The sequence below is a fragment of the Pteropus medius genome, unplaced genomic scaffold (assembly GCF_902729225.1).
Source record: "Pteropus medius unplaced genomic scaffold, Ma_sr-lr_union100, whole genome shotgun sequence".
Lineage (NCBI taxonomy): Eukaryota > Metazoa > Chordata > Mammalia > Chiroptera > Pteropodidae > Pteropus > Pteropus medius.
The window spans coordinates 44327237-44344064 of record NW_024344378.1 but is presented as its reverse complement, the minus strand read 5'-3'; the positions used below and the strand labels follow the sequence as shown (position 1 = coordinate 44344064).

General features: G+C 42.6%; 1 protein-coding gene across 2 annotated transcripts in view; it reads right to left on the bottom strand.

Moving 5' to 3' along the window:
* Positions 1 to 16828, bottom strand: part of MACROH2A2 (macroH2A.2 histone) — a 45470-nt gene that overhangs the window by 7140 nt on the left and 21502 nt on the right. For both annotated transcript variants that reach the window (XM_039872013.1, XM_039872012.1), the window contains 4 exons: positions 7822 to 7928; positions 6385 to 6582; positions 5179 to 5289; positions 3600 to 3699 (listed from right to left, as the gene is read on the bottom strand). In XM_039872013.1, coding sequence (XP_039727947.1) covers positions 3600 to 3699; positions 5179 to 5289; positions 6385 to 6582; positions 7822 to 7928 — 516 coding nt within the window. The remainder of the gene's footprint in view (positions 1 to 3599; positions 3700 to 5178; positions 5290 to 6384; positions 6583 to 7821; positions 7929 to 16828) is intronic.

Here is a 16828-nt window from a genome sequence, read left to right as displayed (position 1 = left end):
GTGGAGGGCTCTGGGGTCTTGTTCCCATCTCACCACCACCAACATGTTGTAAGTCCTTGGGATCAAAGGACAGACACAGGCCAAGAGTAGCCTGGAATGTTGTCCCCCAAACTGGGCCTCAATTTTCAATGGAAAAATGCAGAGATTTGAGACGCTAATCGCTGAGGACCTTCCTGCTGGGAGAGTTCTTGAGTATTTGATATTAAGGCAATTCCCTACTCAGTATTTCAGGGAACCCCCAGGAGATGGCAGGACTCTACCTCTGGCCCAGTACGAACTCCACCTATGTGCCCCAGGGGATCCTCATGCCTCTGAGATGACATAATGGTGTTTCGTCCAGACCAGGGTGACTGCTGATGTCAGGTGAGAGGTGAGGTATTTCTTCTCATATATGTCCATCTTCTGTTGAATTTGGTGATCTGGATGTCTGAGGCAAGTTTTAACTTTCTCTCTTTATGGTTATTAGTATTATTATTATTCAGTTGAGAGGCTTTCCTGGAGGCTCGGTGATGGAGCCTCCTCACTCCACACTCAGACACTCAGGTTTATTTGGACAGCCACAGTGTATTGTGCAGACCAATTAGAAAAAATGTCAATTCCAGCAGTCACTTGCCCCTGGGATGGATTTGGGGAGGGGGCTTCTTCATCAATGTGCTTGGGTTTCAATGATAGAATTTGGAAACAGTGATCGCGGGCTATGCTGAGTGCCCTGAAGTCTCCTTTCTGGCCCTCAGACTCCTGGCCAGTGTCGATCTGTGAGATCACAGAAGCCTGGAGGAGGCCAGGTAATCAAAGCTGGTAGCCAAGTCCATGCTGAGGAGTAGGGGAAATAGGTTTAAGTTGCTTCACTCAGATCAGGGGTCAGATGGGAACATGTAAAAGGCAAGGTGAGTGCACCCTCTTCCCTGAGGACTTCTACGAATAAAGCAGCCCGGAGGGTTGATGAGGGGACTTATTCCTCGTGGAAGCATTCCAGTGAAGAAATGAAGAAGGAACGTTAGAATGAGAACATCCCCACTTTGCAGCCCCTATTGAATGGAGAAACCTAGAGAAGAAGCACCCACAGGAGACAAACAACCAGGCCTTATGTGCCTCCTGATGGAATAACATCCCGTTTGATCAGGTTGTCTTGCCAAAAATTTTTGAGCCTGAATCTTATTAAGCCTCCAGATCAACTATCAACTTATAAGAAAGACAAAGAAAAAACACGTTTTAACAACATCAGGAGGATGCAATCAATAAAATCCAGATTGTGGGAAACCCTACAGGAAAAATGAATGGTCCAGCTTCCTCAACAAATAAATTGCAAAAAAAAAAAAAAGAGAGAGAGTGAGAGAGAGAGATCGGAAGGTATGGGTTACAAAAAAAACTTACGAGGCTTATCAACCAATTGCAATATGTGGACTTATTTGGATCCTGAACCAAATAAGCAAATTAAAAAAAATTATTGGAGATTTATGACATAACTGGAATTTGAATACTGACTGATATTTAATGATATTAATGTTTTTAATTGTGATAATGGTATTATGGTTATGTTGTTAAAAAAAAATAGCCCTCAAGCAGGGTCGGGCCTGGTTAGTACTTGGATGGGAGACCACCTAGGAAGACCAGGTGCTTTAGGTGTAAAAAATAAAAAATAAGGGATCGTAAGATGACAAGGTCCTTGCAATCTGTGAGGTCAACCAAGGGCTGCCTCGCCTAAAAAAAAAATAGCCCTCATTATTCTGAAATATTCACAGATAAAATGATAGGACATCTGGGGGGATGTGTGTGGGGGAAGAGCTGAAAAAGACTTGGTCATGGGTTGATGATTGTTTCAACTGGGTGCCTTGGGTTTCATTATACTCCTCTGCTATTTTTGTATAGGCTTGAACTTTCCAGTAATAACATACAATGTTTTAAAAAGAATAAATCACGGCCGTATTTGCATGGAGTTATTGGTTTAGGCAATGGTAGTGGAGATGGTAGTAGAATCATCATGGGAGGGACCCTTTCTAACAATACAGCAACAATAAAGATTATCATTTATCAAATGCGTATGAGCCCAGCACTGACAGGTGAGGAAACTGAGGTCCAGAGAGCTAAGAAAGCTGCCCCAAATCACACAGCTAAGAAGTGATTTATAAAATCCAGGGCACAGACCCAGGCTGACTCCAGAACTTCCCTGCTGGGATCTGAGCTTGAGTTTTTCCTCTAATATGAGAATTCTTTCTATTCTACCACCACCCTGCTACCTAAAAAAAAAAATAAAAAAAAAGAAAAATCATTATTGTTTTCCTATATAAATATGCAAACTACAGTATGATAAAGTAGGACAGTACCACTAGTTTTCCTTATGAGAAGCTAGGAAACACTTCAAAACAGAGCTCAAGATTAAGGCCACCAGGGGAGTCTTTCCACAGAGGCGTGGAGTTGGTAGGACCTGAGCTGGATTTGAAGAGTAAAGAAGGAATTGTCACCACCACTGTTTCTGTGCAAGAGAAGTCCTGTATCTCTGTAATGAATCCTCCCTCTCTCCACTGCTGTCCTATTTTCTTTCCAGCAAAGCAAGTGGCTTCTGATGCCAAGTGGGAAACATAAGTGAACCTGGCAGTCTGGGGCCACTGGTGCTGCCATCTAGGGCTGAACTACTAGCAATTGCTTCAAGTCACCTATCTGAAGCAAACCCTGCATCCCAGGGACAAAGCCCTTCTTTGCTCACTTCATTGTTTCAGTGAAAAGGTTATGCCACTTCTGTGTTGTGAAAATGGATAAGACGGTGACCATTTAGTATGATATTATTTCTAGTACCCTTGATGGCTTACCTTCCCAAGCCCCTCCACCTAGCCTGGTAATAGCTCCCGCCTTAAAGACGACCTAACTTTTCCCAGAGGCCCATTTCCCTTTTACCAATGGTGTTCTTAATATTTAAGCTTAAAATACATGTAGAGTTTTACCCAAAACATGTACAACAATGTTTAAAGCATTATATAGTCCGAACTGGAAACTAGCCAAATGCCACTAGTGGTGGGATGGATTAACAAATTGTGGTATGTTCCTACAGTGGAATACTATACAGCAAAGAAAATGAACGAACTATAGTCACACTCAACAATATGGGTAGATTTCACAAATATAAAGTTTAGCAAAAAGAGCCAGACACAAAAGAAGACATACTGCATGATTTCATTTACATAAAATCCCAAACAGATGACATCCATCTCTGCTGTTAGAAGGCAGGATAGTGGTTACTCATAGACAGAATGGTGACCAGGAATGGGGAGGAGGGAAACTTTTAGGGTGCTGGTAAGGTTCTGCTTCATGATCAAGGTGCTGGTGATTACAAAGATGTGTTTGTTCACTTTGAGAAAAATTGACCAAGCTGCGTACTAATGATCTGTTTGTATATAACACTTCAACTAAAATTTCCAAAACATATGCAGATTTAAAACAAAATTAGTTACTCTCAAGTAATGCTGTTGAACTACATAGAAAAGGCAGAATTTGACATGGGACCCCAAACATGGGATATCCAGTTTACAATGACAAACTTCACAAGAACTTGCACAAAAAGTGGGCTCTACTATGGCACCTCTACCAAAGTCTCAAGACCTTACCTATATCTTCTTTGAGGTCAATTTCGGCTGTGGTTGGGTGGACAATGCCCTCCACTCTCATAGAGCCAATATGGCTGATGTCACTCTGGGTCAGGGACAGCTGCATTAGGAGAAAAGGACAAAGAGTGTGGGAAAGATGAAATCCTATTAAAAATCTTCATATTTTACATCATATCTGATAATTCTCTCCATTATTTATACTGAATGTCAACACAAAGGGCTGTACGTGGAGCAACCATCTTAAGCTTCTAGGTGTTTGGTTTACAGTAGGTTTTTTTGAGCTCAGTGGATCTGATTTTCACTCTGAGGTTAGCAGCATACGACAGATCTTTTCCAGGAGCAGAAATGAGATCTCCCCTTCTCTTCCTTTCCCTATAGCCCATGCCTTAGTTTCTCATTCTGGGTGGCCCTTGTGTGTGGTGATATTTTCTTCGAGTAGCTCCTGCGACAGAAACCCAGGGCTTGCCCTCTCCTCTCCCTTCAGTTCCCTGCATTCTTCCCAGAATGGTACAGACTTTTGGTGGAGGGATACAGAACGGATGACCTTGCTTGAAAGAAGCGATAGGCTCCAGGATCCTGACCTGCCTATGACTGGCCACCTTGCCTTTTGGGGACTACATTCCTAGGGTTACACTTGTGAAATGATGCCCTATGTGCTCCTAGCTAAGTGGAATGGAAGCATTCTCCATCGTCTCCTTATATGAACGAGAACTTAATGTTCACCTAGGTAAGTGAGAGAAAGCCCAGGTAAGTATGGACGGCTCCTAGCGGGGACATAAATTCTACCACTTTGCTTCCCTGCTTGTAATGAATTAAGACCCTGACACATATACGTTCTTCTTATAACATGCTCTGCTTCAACAATTGCTTCAACAGAGGTTACCACTGTCCCACTGTCAGGCTGCAAACATTCAGCTACCAGAGATATGATTAACTGTTTCCTCATGTATCTTATTTCAGTCCCAGTTGACTTAATAGATAAATTGTCTGTTCTATAAACTTTATGCTGTGGGAATGAATTATTTGCATGTCTGGCTGGCTTGCTGCTGTGCTGCTGAAGACCATTCAAATGTATAGCCCTGTTCGTTTTCTTTCTGCAGTTGAGAAAGGCAAGCAGACTAAATTATTGGCAAATAATTCGTTTCTAACCCCAGGGATATTCAAGAAACAGATTTCTATTTCCTTTCTTTGACAAACTAAATTGAGCCATGTAAGGTGGACCTCCCCAAGCTCTTTGACCAAATCGGCTATGAGTATTTTTGGTGGGCACAGAAATAACTTGGGCATGGAAAATTTTGAGTAAAACCAGTAACACCATTCTATCTATTGACCAGAAAGATTCTATGCTCACCTTTAGCTGACCAACATCAGCATGAACAAGTCTCAGCACTAAAGAGCTTGTTCTCTCTCACAATGCAGACATTACCATTGCTCTTTAGTTTAAAAATGAATAATTCAAGATCAGAGTGAAAGTCGGATTATGGGAGCCAGGGATGAAGGAGGCAGCATTGCTTGTAAATAGTAGGTTATAAAAATGCGATTGTGCTTTACTACAGCATGGTACAATTCTTTTTATTACCTTCTGCCCTAGAACGAGGCTCTTAGAAGACAAGATGGTGAATCCATCCCCTGGCCCATCTTCAGAAGTGGAATTTGAAGTTCCTTCTTTATCACTGTCCTTTGCTTTGGACTGTGGGGAGAAATCAGAAGGACAGATGGGAAATCATCCAGAAAAAACCCAAAGTGGCTTGAGTAAGCTTGTCACATGGCTACCACAAACTTGCACATGACAAGAAGTGGTTTGGTGTGATGTTCTGCTGTTCTCAATGGAAGGAAACAAAGGACAGCAATATCAGGGACACAAAAGAATGCTGCCAAAAATAAAGTGTGTTAAAGAATAATGTACCTGTAGTCCTCACTCAAACCTGGATACAGGTGTTATTCTTGCCCTTTGCAACACCTACGGCTTCTGATGACAAACATCAGAACCAAATGGGGTCATTCGCGCACACTGCTCAGCTCCTCTTCTCCCTAGGATTTTCCTGGGGCACCGTGGCAGTGCACTGAGCCCTTATAGAATCTTTCATGTTGTCACAGAGGTCTGTGGAATGAAACTTTGACAACCCCTGAAGCAGTGCTGTCCAATGGGACGTCCTGCGATCATGGAAATGCCCATCTGTGCTGCTTAGTGCGACTGAGCACTCGGCTGGAACACATTTTAAATTTGATTTAGTTTTAATTAATTTAATAATTAAGTAAATTGATTTAATAAATTAAATAAATTGATTTAAATTCAAATTGAAATAGCCAGCGGTTACCATGCTGGGCAGCATATGAAAGTATTATTCCACAAAGGGCATCTCTGAGCTATAACTACTTAGCATACCAGGTTACCCAAAACACCTGAAATCCCATTGACTGGACTTAGGCGACTATCTTAGGGGACACTAGAAATATTTTAGAGTGCAACACGGAGCTCTGAAAAGCAGAGTTCCAAGCTATCGCCTCTCATTTAAAATTTTGGCGGGGGCAGTGGCAGGGATCTGGAGACTTGAAAACCACTGCGCTTTGGGTTTGGAGATTTCTAGTAGACGCTGCCTGATGATTGGAGCTCTAGTCTCAAGGGCCCCATATTCTTCTCCATAGACATTCTTGTCATTTTCCCCCAGCGCCAAGCTGCGGAGAGTCTCCAGTCCTTCAGAGATGCCGGCTACACCCTCATCTTTTGATCATTCAACTTGCCTCCTTCTCAGAGTCCCTGGCTCACAGATACAACCTGGCTCACCTTTTTGGACGTCCGTGGTTTGGCAGCCTTGGATTTCTTGCCCCCCTTCTTTCCTGACGTGGCCTTTCTTCCCCTTTTCTCTGGAGGCGGGGAGAGGATGGTTTCCGACTTGCCTTTGGTCCCTCGCTTTTTGGCCAGCAGTTCAGGGTGAATTCTGGGCAGGACACCTCCACTGGCGATGGTCACTCCTTTTAGCAGCTAAAGAGAGAAATGCATGGACTTAACAGTTCTAACTGTTGGCAAAACAAGGGTTAAATCTGGTCTTTGCTTTCCCAAAGAAATTGCATAATACAGGGTTTAATTGATTTTCTGTTTCACTTGCAGAGCTGTCCCTGTAGGTATCAAGGCCTCCCATGATCTTGCACAGAAAGCAAAATAAGCAAAGCAAAATGAAAGGGTATAGAAGTTGAAACCAGTGATGTTGCCCCAGGTTCTGAATTCCAGACATAACAGAGGATAAAGAGCTTCACATGTGGAAGCACAGCTTGACAAAATGAGGTTCAAAGGTCAATGCTAGGGCTAGACCCAGTAAACGACAAACCAGGTCTCCATACTCCTTTGATCACGCATTCCATCAGTAAAATATGTTTGACCGGGCACCTCCCAAGTGATATCTGTTTACTTTAGGTAATTGACATGGACTACTCTACTAAAGCATTCTGCATATCTGAAAGCAGCATTACTCCAAGTGTGGTCTGCAACCAGGGCTGGTCCACAAACTGTTAGTTACCTGTCTGTGATGAAGTACAGAAATTACAAGGAAGAGAATAGAGACTTCTATGGAAAATTGACAGAGGCATTGTATATCTATTGGATCTAATAAAAAAATTTTGGCTCGTAGTTTGTATTTTTTGTTTTTTATTTTTCTAGTAATTTTTTAATTGTATATCTGGAAATTATCAGTCCATGATAGACTGGAAATAAGAATCGCTTCACCACAGTTTGAGAACATATTAGAAAATAAGTACAAATAAAAATTCTTATACTATTGACCTGCCACCTTGTGCATCCTTGGGGGTCGGGGGACATTCACTCCACATTGGAGTCAGTTCTAAAATATATAGGCTCAGCTCTAACATATAAAGAAGGACTCTGGCCCTCATCGAAATAAAGCATCAACGAAATTTGGGTGAAGAAACTGAAGAATAACATGTGTACACTTCACCTTCCCTGGCATCACATGAGCTTCCTTTTTTAAAGAGAAAAAGACGGTCTGCCCAGACCCAGAATATATAACAAGATCTATTCCAGAGGCATTTTAATTTGACTCTGAATGATATGACTGCAGAATTGGTTCTTCTTTTATATGATCTGAATTTTTTTGGTATAAATGTGACTGGGAACTATAGCAGGAATGATTTGTAGCTAGCCGGGTCCACATGCAGTAGTGTGTTTGGCAAATCCACCTGGTGGCATATGTCAGTGCTTCAGACATACCTGATTGAGCTCCTCATCATTGGCAACTGCCAACAGGATGTGTCTTGGGGCTATGCGGGCCTTCTTGTTGTCCCTTGCGGCATTCCCAGCCAATTCTAGAATTTCCGCTGAAATTACAGGCGGGGAGTTAATAGGCAATCACAGAATGGGGTCTGAGTTTTCTAAAACTTTTCTTTGGAAATGGTCCTTGAGTTTGATCAAATATATTCTTTGTGATTTTTATGTTTGGGTCTGGAAAGACATCCAGAAAGCTGAAAAGAACTCAGGTTACATACAAGTAACATATTTAGCAAGACCTGATATATGATCCTGTGACAAAGTCTTCTAGTTGTCTTTCAACATTAATTGTCCCCCATCTTCCTTAGTTTGTGGACTTCTGATTTTTTACTGAGCCCATAACCACAGGAAGTAATGGAGACAGTATTTCCTAATCTCCATTGTTGATAACTGTGGTCATGTGACTAAGTTCTGGCCAATGGAAGGCAAGCAGTTGTGTTGTATGGTATTTCTGGGAAGTGTCCACCCATAAAGGAAGGGACTGTGACCTTCTTTCCTTTCTAATGGCCAACTGAGGACACGATAGCTGAAATCTGAGCAGCCATCTTTGACCAAGAGGAAGAAGTGTGGATGATAGAGCAACAAGATAGAAGAAACTAGAGTCTCTTATGATGGTGAAGCCTACTTACCACCTGGACTGACGTCTATAGACTTGTTTTGTATAAAAGAAAAATAAACTCTCTTGTTTAAGCCACTGTCGAGAGAAGTTAATCCTGACCAAAACAGAATCCTAAATAGGACCTGAGCTGCTTTCAGTGTACAGACAGAAGGGCCATCCTGGAAGGGAAACGTCATGTAGGTAAAGTCTGACTTTTGTACCCACTGGGACCTCTTTCAGAATCTCCTTTTCCTCTTCACTTGATGTCCCAGGACTCTCTTGTCCTCAAGGAAAGTGGATGGAAGAACTGACTTATACTATGGGACAAAGAAATGCTTAACCTGAGAAATGAATTCCTAGTGGGTACGAATGAGACCTGAGAAGAAAAGTACCTATGAGACCTGAGAAGAAAGGTATGTTGGGGCTCTGGGGTTTTCCACATATCCCGCAGGACCTATTCATGGCTCTGAGTTTAACAAATATGTCATTTTGTAAATGTGAAAAAATGATAGAAAGGAATTTTCCTAAAACTACTTCATGTGCTATCAAAATTTTTGAGTCATAAAAATTTTAAATCTATAGAATTGGTTTATTTTATCTGTATGCTTTCTCCTTCATCCTGTCTTATTTTATTTTTCTTCTTCAATTTAGGAAAGATGCTCTGCTAAATCAATTTTGTCTTCCTTCAAAAGTATAAGTGAGTCTATAAAGAAAAATTCCTTCCCTTAGAAAGCTGGAGGCACTGTGACAATGAGCTGTCTCACTAATACATGGGAGGAAGTGTGTATATATGCATGTGTGCATAAATTTGTTGTGTGTGATATGTGTGGACAGGCATGTATGTGTGTGTCTTGGGGGATTTGCTGGTTCGATCGCATAAATACTAAACCCTAAAATTAACAGGTAATTCTGTATGAGTCTTTACAATCAACCTAATTTCAAACGAAATAGTACATGAAATTGCCATCATTCATAAAATAAAAACTTGGCATAAGTATGCCACATTAACTAAGCAAATATAATTAACAAAAAATTAGAATAAAATAAGCATTACAGTTAAATATTTATATGACATTTCCATAATGAAATGTGCTAAATCACTGCTAATTCACCTCACAACATCCTTTCCAGGTTATTAAGCAATGAATATTGTGTTTACCAACAATTTATTTATAGAGTGGTTGTGTTATCTGAATCAAAGATTGGGACACTGCATTGTGAGAAGTGTTAACATACTTGTTGGGACAATGGGACACAGTATTTGAAATCAATGCCACATTAGATAAACTGGTTTGCTGCATTCAGACTGCTGCCCAACCCATTCTTTCTCTTAAAAAGTGTATCCATCAAAAAGAAATGCAGTTATAAAGCTTTCAATAACAGGCTTGCTTTATGACTCTAGCTTAAAATGTGCAGCTCCCCATTGTTCGAAATAAAAAGGAGTTTCCTGCACTTGCTCATCTCAGGGGACCCACACTTGAGAGGAAGGTGCACTCCACTCGCCCCTTTCCCTAGATGCGTAGCGGGGCCAAGGAGCCTCCCAATTTTAAGCTTCTGAGCAATTGAATTTAATTTAGCATCTTGGACCACCACTCTCCTGCCTCTGTCACCTGCATGTCCCAAGTTCATTAAATTAGCCGTCCGCATGAGAGGCAGGGCTAATGGGAAGCCCAACATCCTTGGAGCCTTCACGAAGTCCCCGAAGGTAAGGATATTTTTAGCTTGACAGACAGATGCACAGACATGAGATTCAGAGACAGAATATCTGCCAGAATCAAACAGCACAGGAGACTAAAGGCAGCGATTCAGCAGGTGGCACGAAGCTGGGCAGAAGGTGAGGCTTGGGTGCAGCTGGGCTCCCGGACAAGCCCTTCCAAAATCAGTCATAAGAAAAAAACCCACGATCATGTGCTCTAGTGTAAAAGCAGAGGTAGAGCTTTGTTTTCTTAAGAAAACAAAACAAACAAAAGAAACTTCTTAATACACAGCAGAAACTCTAGACCAAGGAGTTCTTTTCTCTGTTGGATGTTTAGTCTGAACATTCCTTGGGACAGAGATGTCAACATTCAAATGTTTGAAATAACATTAGTCATTAATATTTTCAAATGCTGTTCTGACAAATATATGCACATGAACTATAAAGTAAGCATTAGGGTTAAATATTTATGTGGCATTTCCATAATGAAAAGTGTTAAATCATTGCAAATTAATTCTCATGCCAACTTTTCCAGGTTATAGTTGCTACATTCTTGAGTGATTTTATTGATCTTGAGAACATAAGTATCCTTCTACTGGCAATAAACAGAAAAACTGTATTTTTATAGCACACATTTATTTCACTGAAAATTTTGTGGGAAGATCACTATTTCGCTAAGTGGTGGAGACATCTATGGAAATTTATAAACTTCCACAGCAAACCTCTCAATTCTTAGAAGTCTTACTTCCTGCAATAGTAACCATTTGGAATGCAGCTGAGTATCTGGTAGTACAAAGAGTGATTACTGTAGCCAAAAGGGATGTTGGAAGGCTCACCATGCAAATTATTTTGGAAGAGCCAGTGTCCTTTCATTTCATACACACGCTAAATCAACATCGAAAGTCCCAGCTCCCAGCGGATGAGAAATACCACATTAAAGGGAGGGGTGGAAGGAGGGCATGGAGTGAGTGGCCACTCCTTCAAGACTGTCTTCTTCTCCAATCCCTTCTTGCTTGCTCGCTTGCCCACTGGGTAACAGTGCCCATGGGGCTCTGTCTGGGCTCTCTGCTCTGCTTAGGTTATGCAGTCTTCTGTGGGAACCCGGCCTATTTATGACTTGTTTCCACCCAACTGCCCATATGGTCAGGTCTTCACCTTCCGCTCTGCTGTGATGTCACCTGGAATCCCTCACCTGGGTGTTCCACAGGTAAATCAAACTCACCACACTACCAAATCCAATTCACCCCCACCCCAAACCTGCTCTGACCTTCGCCCTTAGGACTGGCAGCTCCATCTACATGCAGTCCCAGGAGTCATTCCCTACCCCTCCCTCTTCTTCCCCCTCCCTCCTCCCAGCCTCATCAATCTCACATACCTTTGCCCCTTTTCTTCAAGCTCGTTGCCATGACCTGAGTTAAGACTCTCTTCTCTTCCAGCCCAGATAATTGCAATGGCTGTCTAAATGGTTTCATTGCTCCCAGCTTTGTCCTCCTCCAGATCCATGCCAACAAGGCCACTGCTAGCCCACAGGTGCCTTAGTGCAGATCAGAAAAAGATGCACTTTCCTCAAGATACTTTACTTCTCTGATTTCATTATAACAAGACCCTTTACTGCCATCTGCTGGAAATGCTCATAATGAATATACAGTTCTTTTAGGTCCATGGTGTGAATGATACTCCCTCCTTGTGCAGTGTACAACCTGCACAACCATACATGTGGCCCTGGCTGCCAAAGTGATCTTTTCAAAATACAAGTGTAATGAATATCATTAGATTAAAAAATGCTTGGTGTTATATGGATAGGCCCAATTGTCTGGAAATGATGGGTTTCTACGTTACACAATAATTTCATAAGGTGCCCTGAAATTCAACCCTTTTTGTCCTGTCAATTAATAATATATTACAAAATATTTTCTCATCATAAAAATGGTAAACAATTCATTCTCAATATTTTACATTTACATTGGATCTATTGCTGATATACACAAAATTCTCTTCCAGAATTTGGGGCTTGCTTTTTCAGTCCATTTTTCCTTATTTACATCGGAGATGTGAACTAGGCTACATACTTGGGGTGTTTCCACTTTCTGACCATTGTGCATAATGCTGTATGAATAACTGTGTATAAGTTATCTGTTTCAGTCTCTGATTTCAATCCTTTGGGCATATTCCTAGGAGTGGAATTACTGGATCATGATAATTCTTTTAACTTTTTGAAGAACCATCAAACAATTTTCTTACAGCAAGTATACCATTTTACATTCCTGTGAGCAATGCATAAGGGTTCTAATTTCTCTACATCCTTACCAAAACTTGTTATTCTGGTTTTTTTTTTTAAATGACAGCCATTCTAATGAGTGTCAGGATAAGGTTTTAAATGCAAAAAATACATAGTATGACAAAACTGATGACGCTGAAATATAGTTTTCAAAGTGTTAAAATATCTGGGCTATAGTAGGCTATGTGCTTCTTTATTAATGCATTAAATAATAAGATCTGGTGGCAGGTCTATTAAACTACTGTGGTTCTGAAGTAATGATAAGTGTAAATGATATTCTAGATAGCTATAACAATGCAAATACAGTAAGAAAATGTCAGTGGTTTCAATTGCTGAAAAAGTGCCAGTGTTGCTGGCACTGCTGTGGTTTGTTGCTCACATTCATAAAGGAAGGAAATGCTAAATTTCAGGCATGGTTAGTAAAATCGAAGATAGAATCCGAAGACCACAGGCTTGAGCCTCTCCTGTGTCACACCCTCACCCGCCTCCCATACCACCAGCTGCCGACCTCTCTCATTTCCCTCTTCTGGGCCAAACTCCCTAGAATGGTCCCTACTCGTTTTGTTTCCCGTCCATACTTCCCACTCCCCAGCTCACTGCAGTTCAGTTTTGACCACTCACACCATCTTCAGTAAGGTTGCCATGACCTAGAGGTGGCTAGATCTGTTGTCCTTGTCTGGTTCAATGACATGATCCCTGAAGGTTACTGACTCCCTCTCCTTCCCTTGGTCTCTAGGGCACTGACTCTTCCGCCTTTCACCTTAACCTCTGGCTGCTCTCCTCAGCCTCCTTCGACACCCAGATCCTCCTACCTGGCTCATAAACCCAGGAGGGCTCCCTCGTCTGTTGCTGTGCTCTCTCTGGGTGACATTACTTACTGCCACAGCCTTTACTGCAGTCCGCTCAAGATATGTACATCTGTAGCTCTAGCTTACAGCTCTGTCCTGGATTCCACACATGCCCAGTAGGTCTTCGCTCAATTACAGCAACAGCCACATGGACTGAATTGCTACTATGTGCCTGGAGTAGCGCTAAGCACTTTTTAGGCATTTTCTTAAGTAATCCTCACAATGAAACTATGAGAGTAAAGTGACATGTCTAACGATTTTAAGCTGGTAAGTGGCAGAGGCAGAATCCAGCGTCCCTAACCACTCTGCCCTCCTGGGTATCTCGTAGACACCAAAACCCTATAGGTCTCAAACCGAGCCCCTCACCCTGTATCCCGTTTCTCCCCGACCGTTTCCTACTTCAACTACAGGTACCATTTGCCACACGCCAGCTACTTTCCTCTTCCATTCCTCTTGGCCGGACTCCTTATACAAATTCTCTATCTTCTTGTCTCCAAGTCCACATCTCTACTCCTCAACCCGCGCTGCTTGGCTTGAAAGAAAGCAGCCAGCTCAAAGCTGAAAGAGTTACACCGTCCTTGATGTCCCTCCTTGCTTAGCCAATCCGTTATTGAGCAGAGCTGATTCTGCCCTCCAGATGTTTCCCACACTGTCCATTTCTTCTCACTGCACACCCCTAGTCCTGGCTACTGTCATTTCTCAAAAGTGACACTAAAGCAGGACACTGGTTTCCTGGACACCGATCTAATCTTGCTTCCTGCTAACCTTCTCCACCTAAAAAGCCCCAGTGATGCCCCTAGAATGCCATCCCCTCTCCCCTGGTGTGATGCAAAATGTGCACATTCCCACTGTGGCCCTCAAGGACCTGCCCCCACCCCATCTCATTCACACCCTCACCCTTCTGTCCCATCATTTCTCAGCTTGTTCCAGGTACACAGAACTTCCTCTAGTTTCTGGAAGGGGCTACACACTTCTTCTAAATTTCCGGTCTTTACCTTTGTTCCTCCCCAACATGACAATCTTCCTCAGCTCAACCTCTCCATCTTAATCTAGTTAATTCCTACTAATTCCCTACTCTGGCTGCCCATCAGAATCATTTAGGGGAGCTTTTAAAAACCCTGGAGCCCAGAACATACCCCAGAATCTCTGAGGCATCGAGATTTTAAATCAATAACTTTGAGAAAAACCAGGGTTGATAACCTGGTTTAGAACTTAAAAAGCCTTGCTTTATATTAGGAAGCCTTCCCTGTGCCCCACCACTCCCAACTTCCCAAAGCTTCTTTAGCTTCCCTGACCAACATGCAAGTTATCTTATTGTGATGTGCTTAATGCTTGTCTGCCCTGCTAGGTCAGCCCAGTGAAGGAAGGACCACGTCTGCCTGTTTTCCATTGTATCTTCAGGCCTGAACCAAAGGAGAAATTCAGTGAATATTGTGTCATGAATGCTAGAGGTCATTTCAAGGGTGACAGGAGGCTTTCACACCTTTCACACTTTGAACACCCTTTCCTAAATAATATCAATTGATGCCTTCTCCCAAAAACAAAATTTAAAAACTAAAAAAATCACCCTTTACTTGTTCAACGATGGCCTGCAGTTCCACTAATAACGATTCAGTCCTTTGGCTTAAAACGTCCCGTCTCATTAAAATGCAAATACAGCCCCAAAATATAACACCTTAACGGCATTAGTCATTATACTTTGCCGTGAATGATTTCATCAGCTCTTAATAGAAGAGAGAGAAGAATTACCATTTACAGAATGCATCTTATGCGTCAGGCATTTTACATACCTGAAGCTCCAGAAACACCGGAAGCTCAGAGAGATTCAGGCATTAGCCCAAGGTAACAGAGCTGGTGAATTGACAAACCAGATTTTAACTGACATCTGATGAAGCCTGTACTCACTCAACTCCTGCCTGAGTGGAGCGGGGGAAAAGCACAAAAGAAAGGGAAAGGACACAGAGAAGACAGGTCTGGGCCTCAGAACACCAAACTTCACATTCTCCATCTGACCCAGGGGCGATGCTGGAATTGGGGTGGTGGGGAGGGCATATTATTGGCAATGGCATCCTTCTAGGTGCTCATCTTCTTTTCCATTTCATGTCCAACTCATTAGCAAATCCTGTTGGCTTTGCCTTCAAAATATATCAGTACTCTGACCACTTTGTGGTGCCTTCGCTGCCCACTTCCCAGCCACGTCTCTCGCTGGATCTCTGCAAAAGCCTTCCAGCTGCTTTCCCTGCTTCCGCCCTTGTACTCTCCTCCCCAGGGTCAGATCACTTCTGCCTCTGCTCAAAACCCTCCAGAGCTCCCTTCTCTAACTCTTATCCTCCCACCAGCCTATTCTCCCTTGGGCTTATTTACAGTCCATGCTCCCTCCTCAGTTCCAGCCTTCTGGCTCCACTGCTGTTCCCCACAAACTCCTAGCAACTACCTTCTCTTGGCCTGGGGAACCAGCCCCCATACATCTGCAGGCCAACTCTCTGGCCTCCTTCAGATGCCACCCCCTTAGCAGGGCCTTCCTGGACTGGCTCTATGTACAACTCTCCTCCCCGCTTCCTGGAATACCCTATCTGTCCCTTCCTGCTTTATTTGTCCCTTAGCACTTAGCACCACCTGATGCATCCCATACACTCCACTTATTTGCTTGCTGTTCCTCCTCTCCAGAATGTTTTCTGCTTGAGGGCGGGCACCCCTGTCTATCTTGGGCTCTGCTGTATCCTCAGCATCTAGAACAATACCTGGCATATGGTAGGTGTTCAATAATTGTTTGTTGAATGAACAGAAAATTATGAGATATCAGTTTGGGAAATAGGCTGATGCTCTTCTTTGGGAGATACTATAATTCTTTAAAGACCTGCTGGCTCAAAGTCAGAGTATGCTTTCAGGCTATAGTGGACATTGCTATGGGAGCTGGGAGCTCTAATCCAGGACAAATTACAAATCATACCAACAGAGCAATCCTATTACCGTGGAGTATCTGAGGACTTAGATGCTTAACAAATATTTGCTGAATGAATGAATAAGAAAACGTAAGGCTTTTATCTGAACTAAAGACAAACAGAGATGCCAGTGATTAAAAAGGCCAAATTTTGTTCTATAATACATGAAGTTTAGACTTTTGCCAAGTAGAGGCACAAGAAGTACTTAATTATTTGATTATATAAACATTATAATGGGGCAGTGTAGTGTAACAGAAAGTGCACGGCCTGGGGTCAAAGGACCTCAAGGAACCCCAGCTCCCCACTTGGAAGCCATGGGATCTCTGAACTACCCAGAGTTTTCCAGTCTCAGTGGGTGATAGAAATCTAAGAGGTCTCGGAAGCTAAGCAGGGTCAGGCCTGGTTAGTACTTGGATGGGAGACCACCTAGGAAGACCAGGTGCTCTAGGCGTAAAAAATAACAAATAAGGGATCGTAAGCTGACAAGGTCCTTGCACTCTGTGAGGTCAACCAAAGGTTACCTAGCCTAAAAAAAAAGGAAGGAAGGAAGGAGGGAGGGAGGGAGGAGGGAGGGAGGGAGGGAAGGAA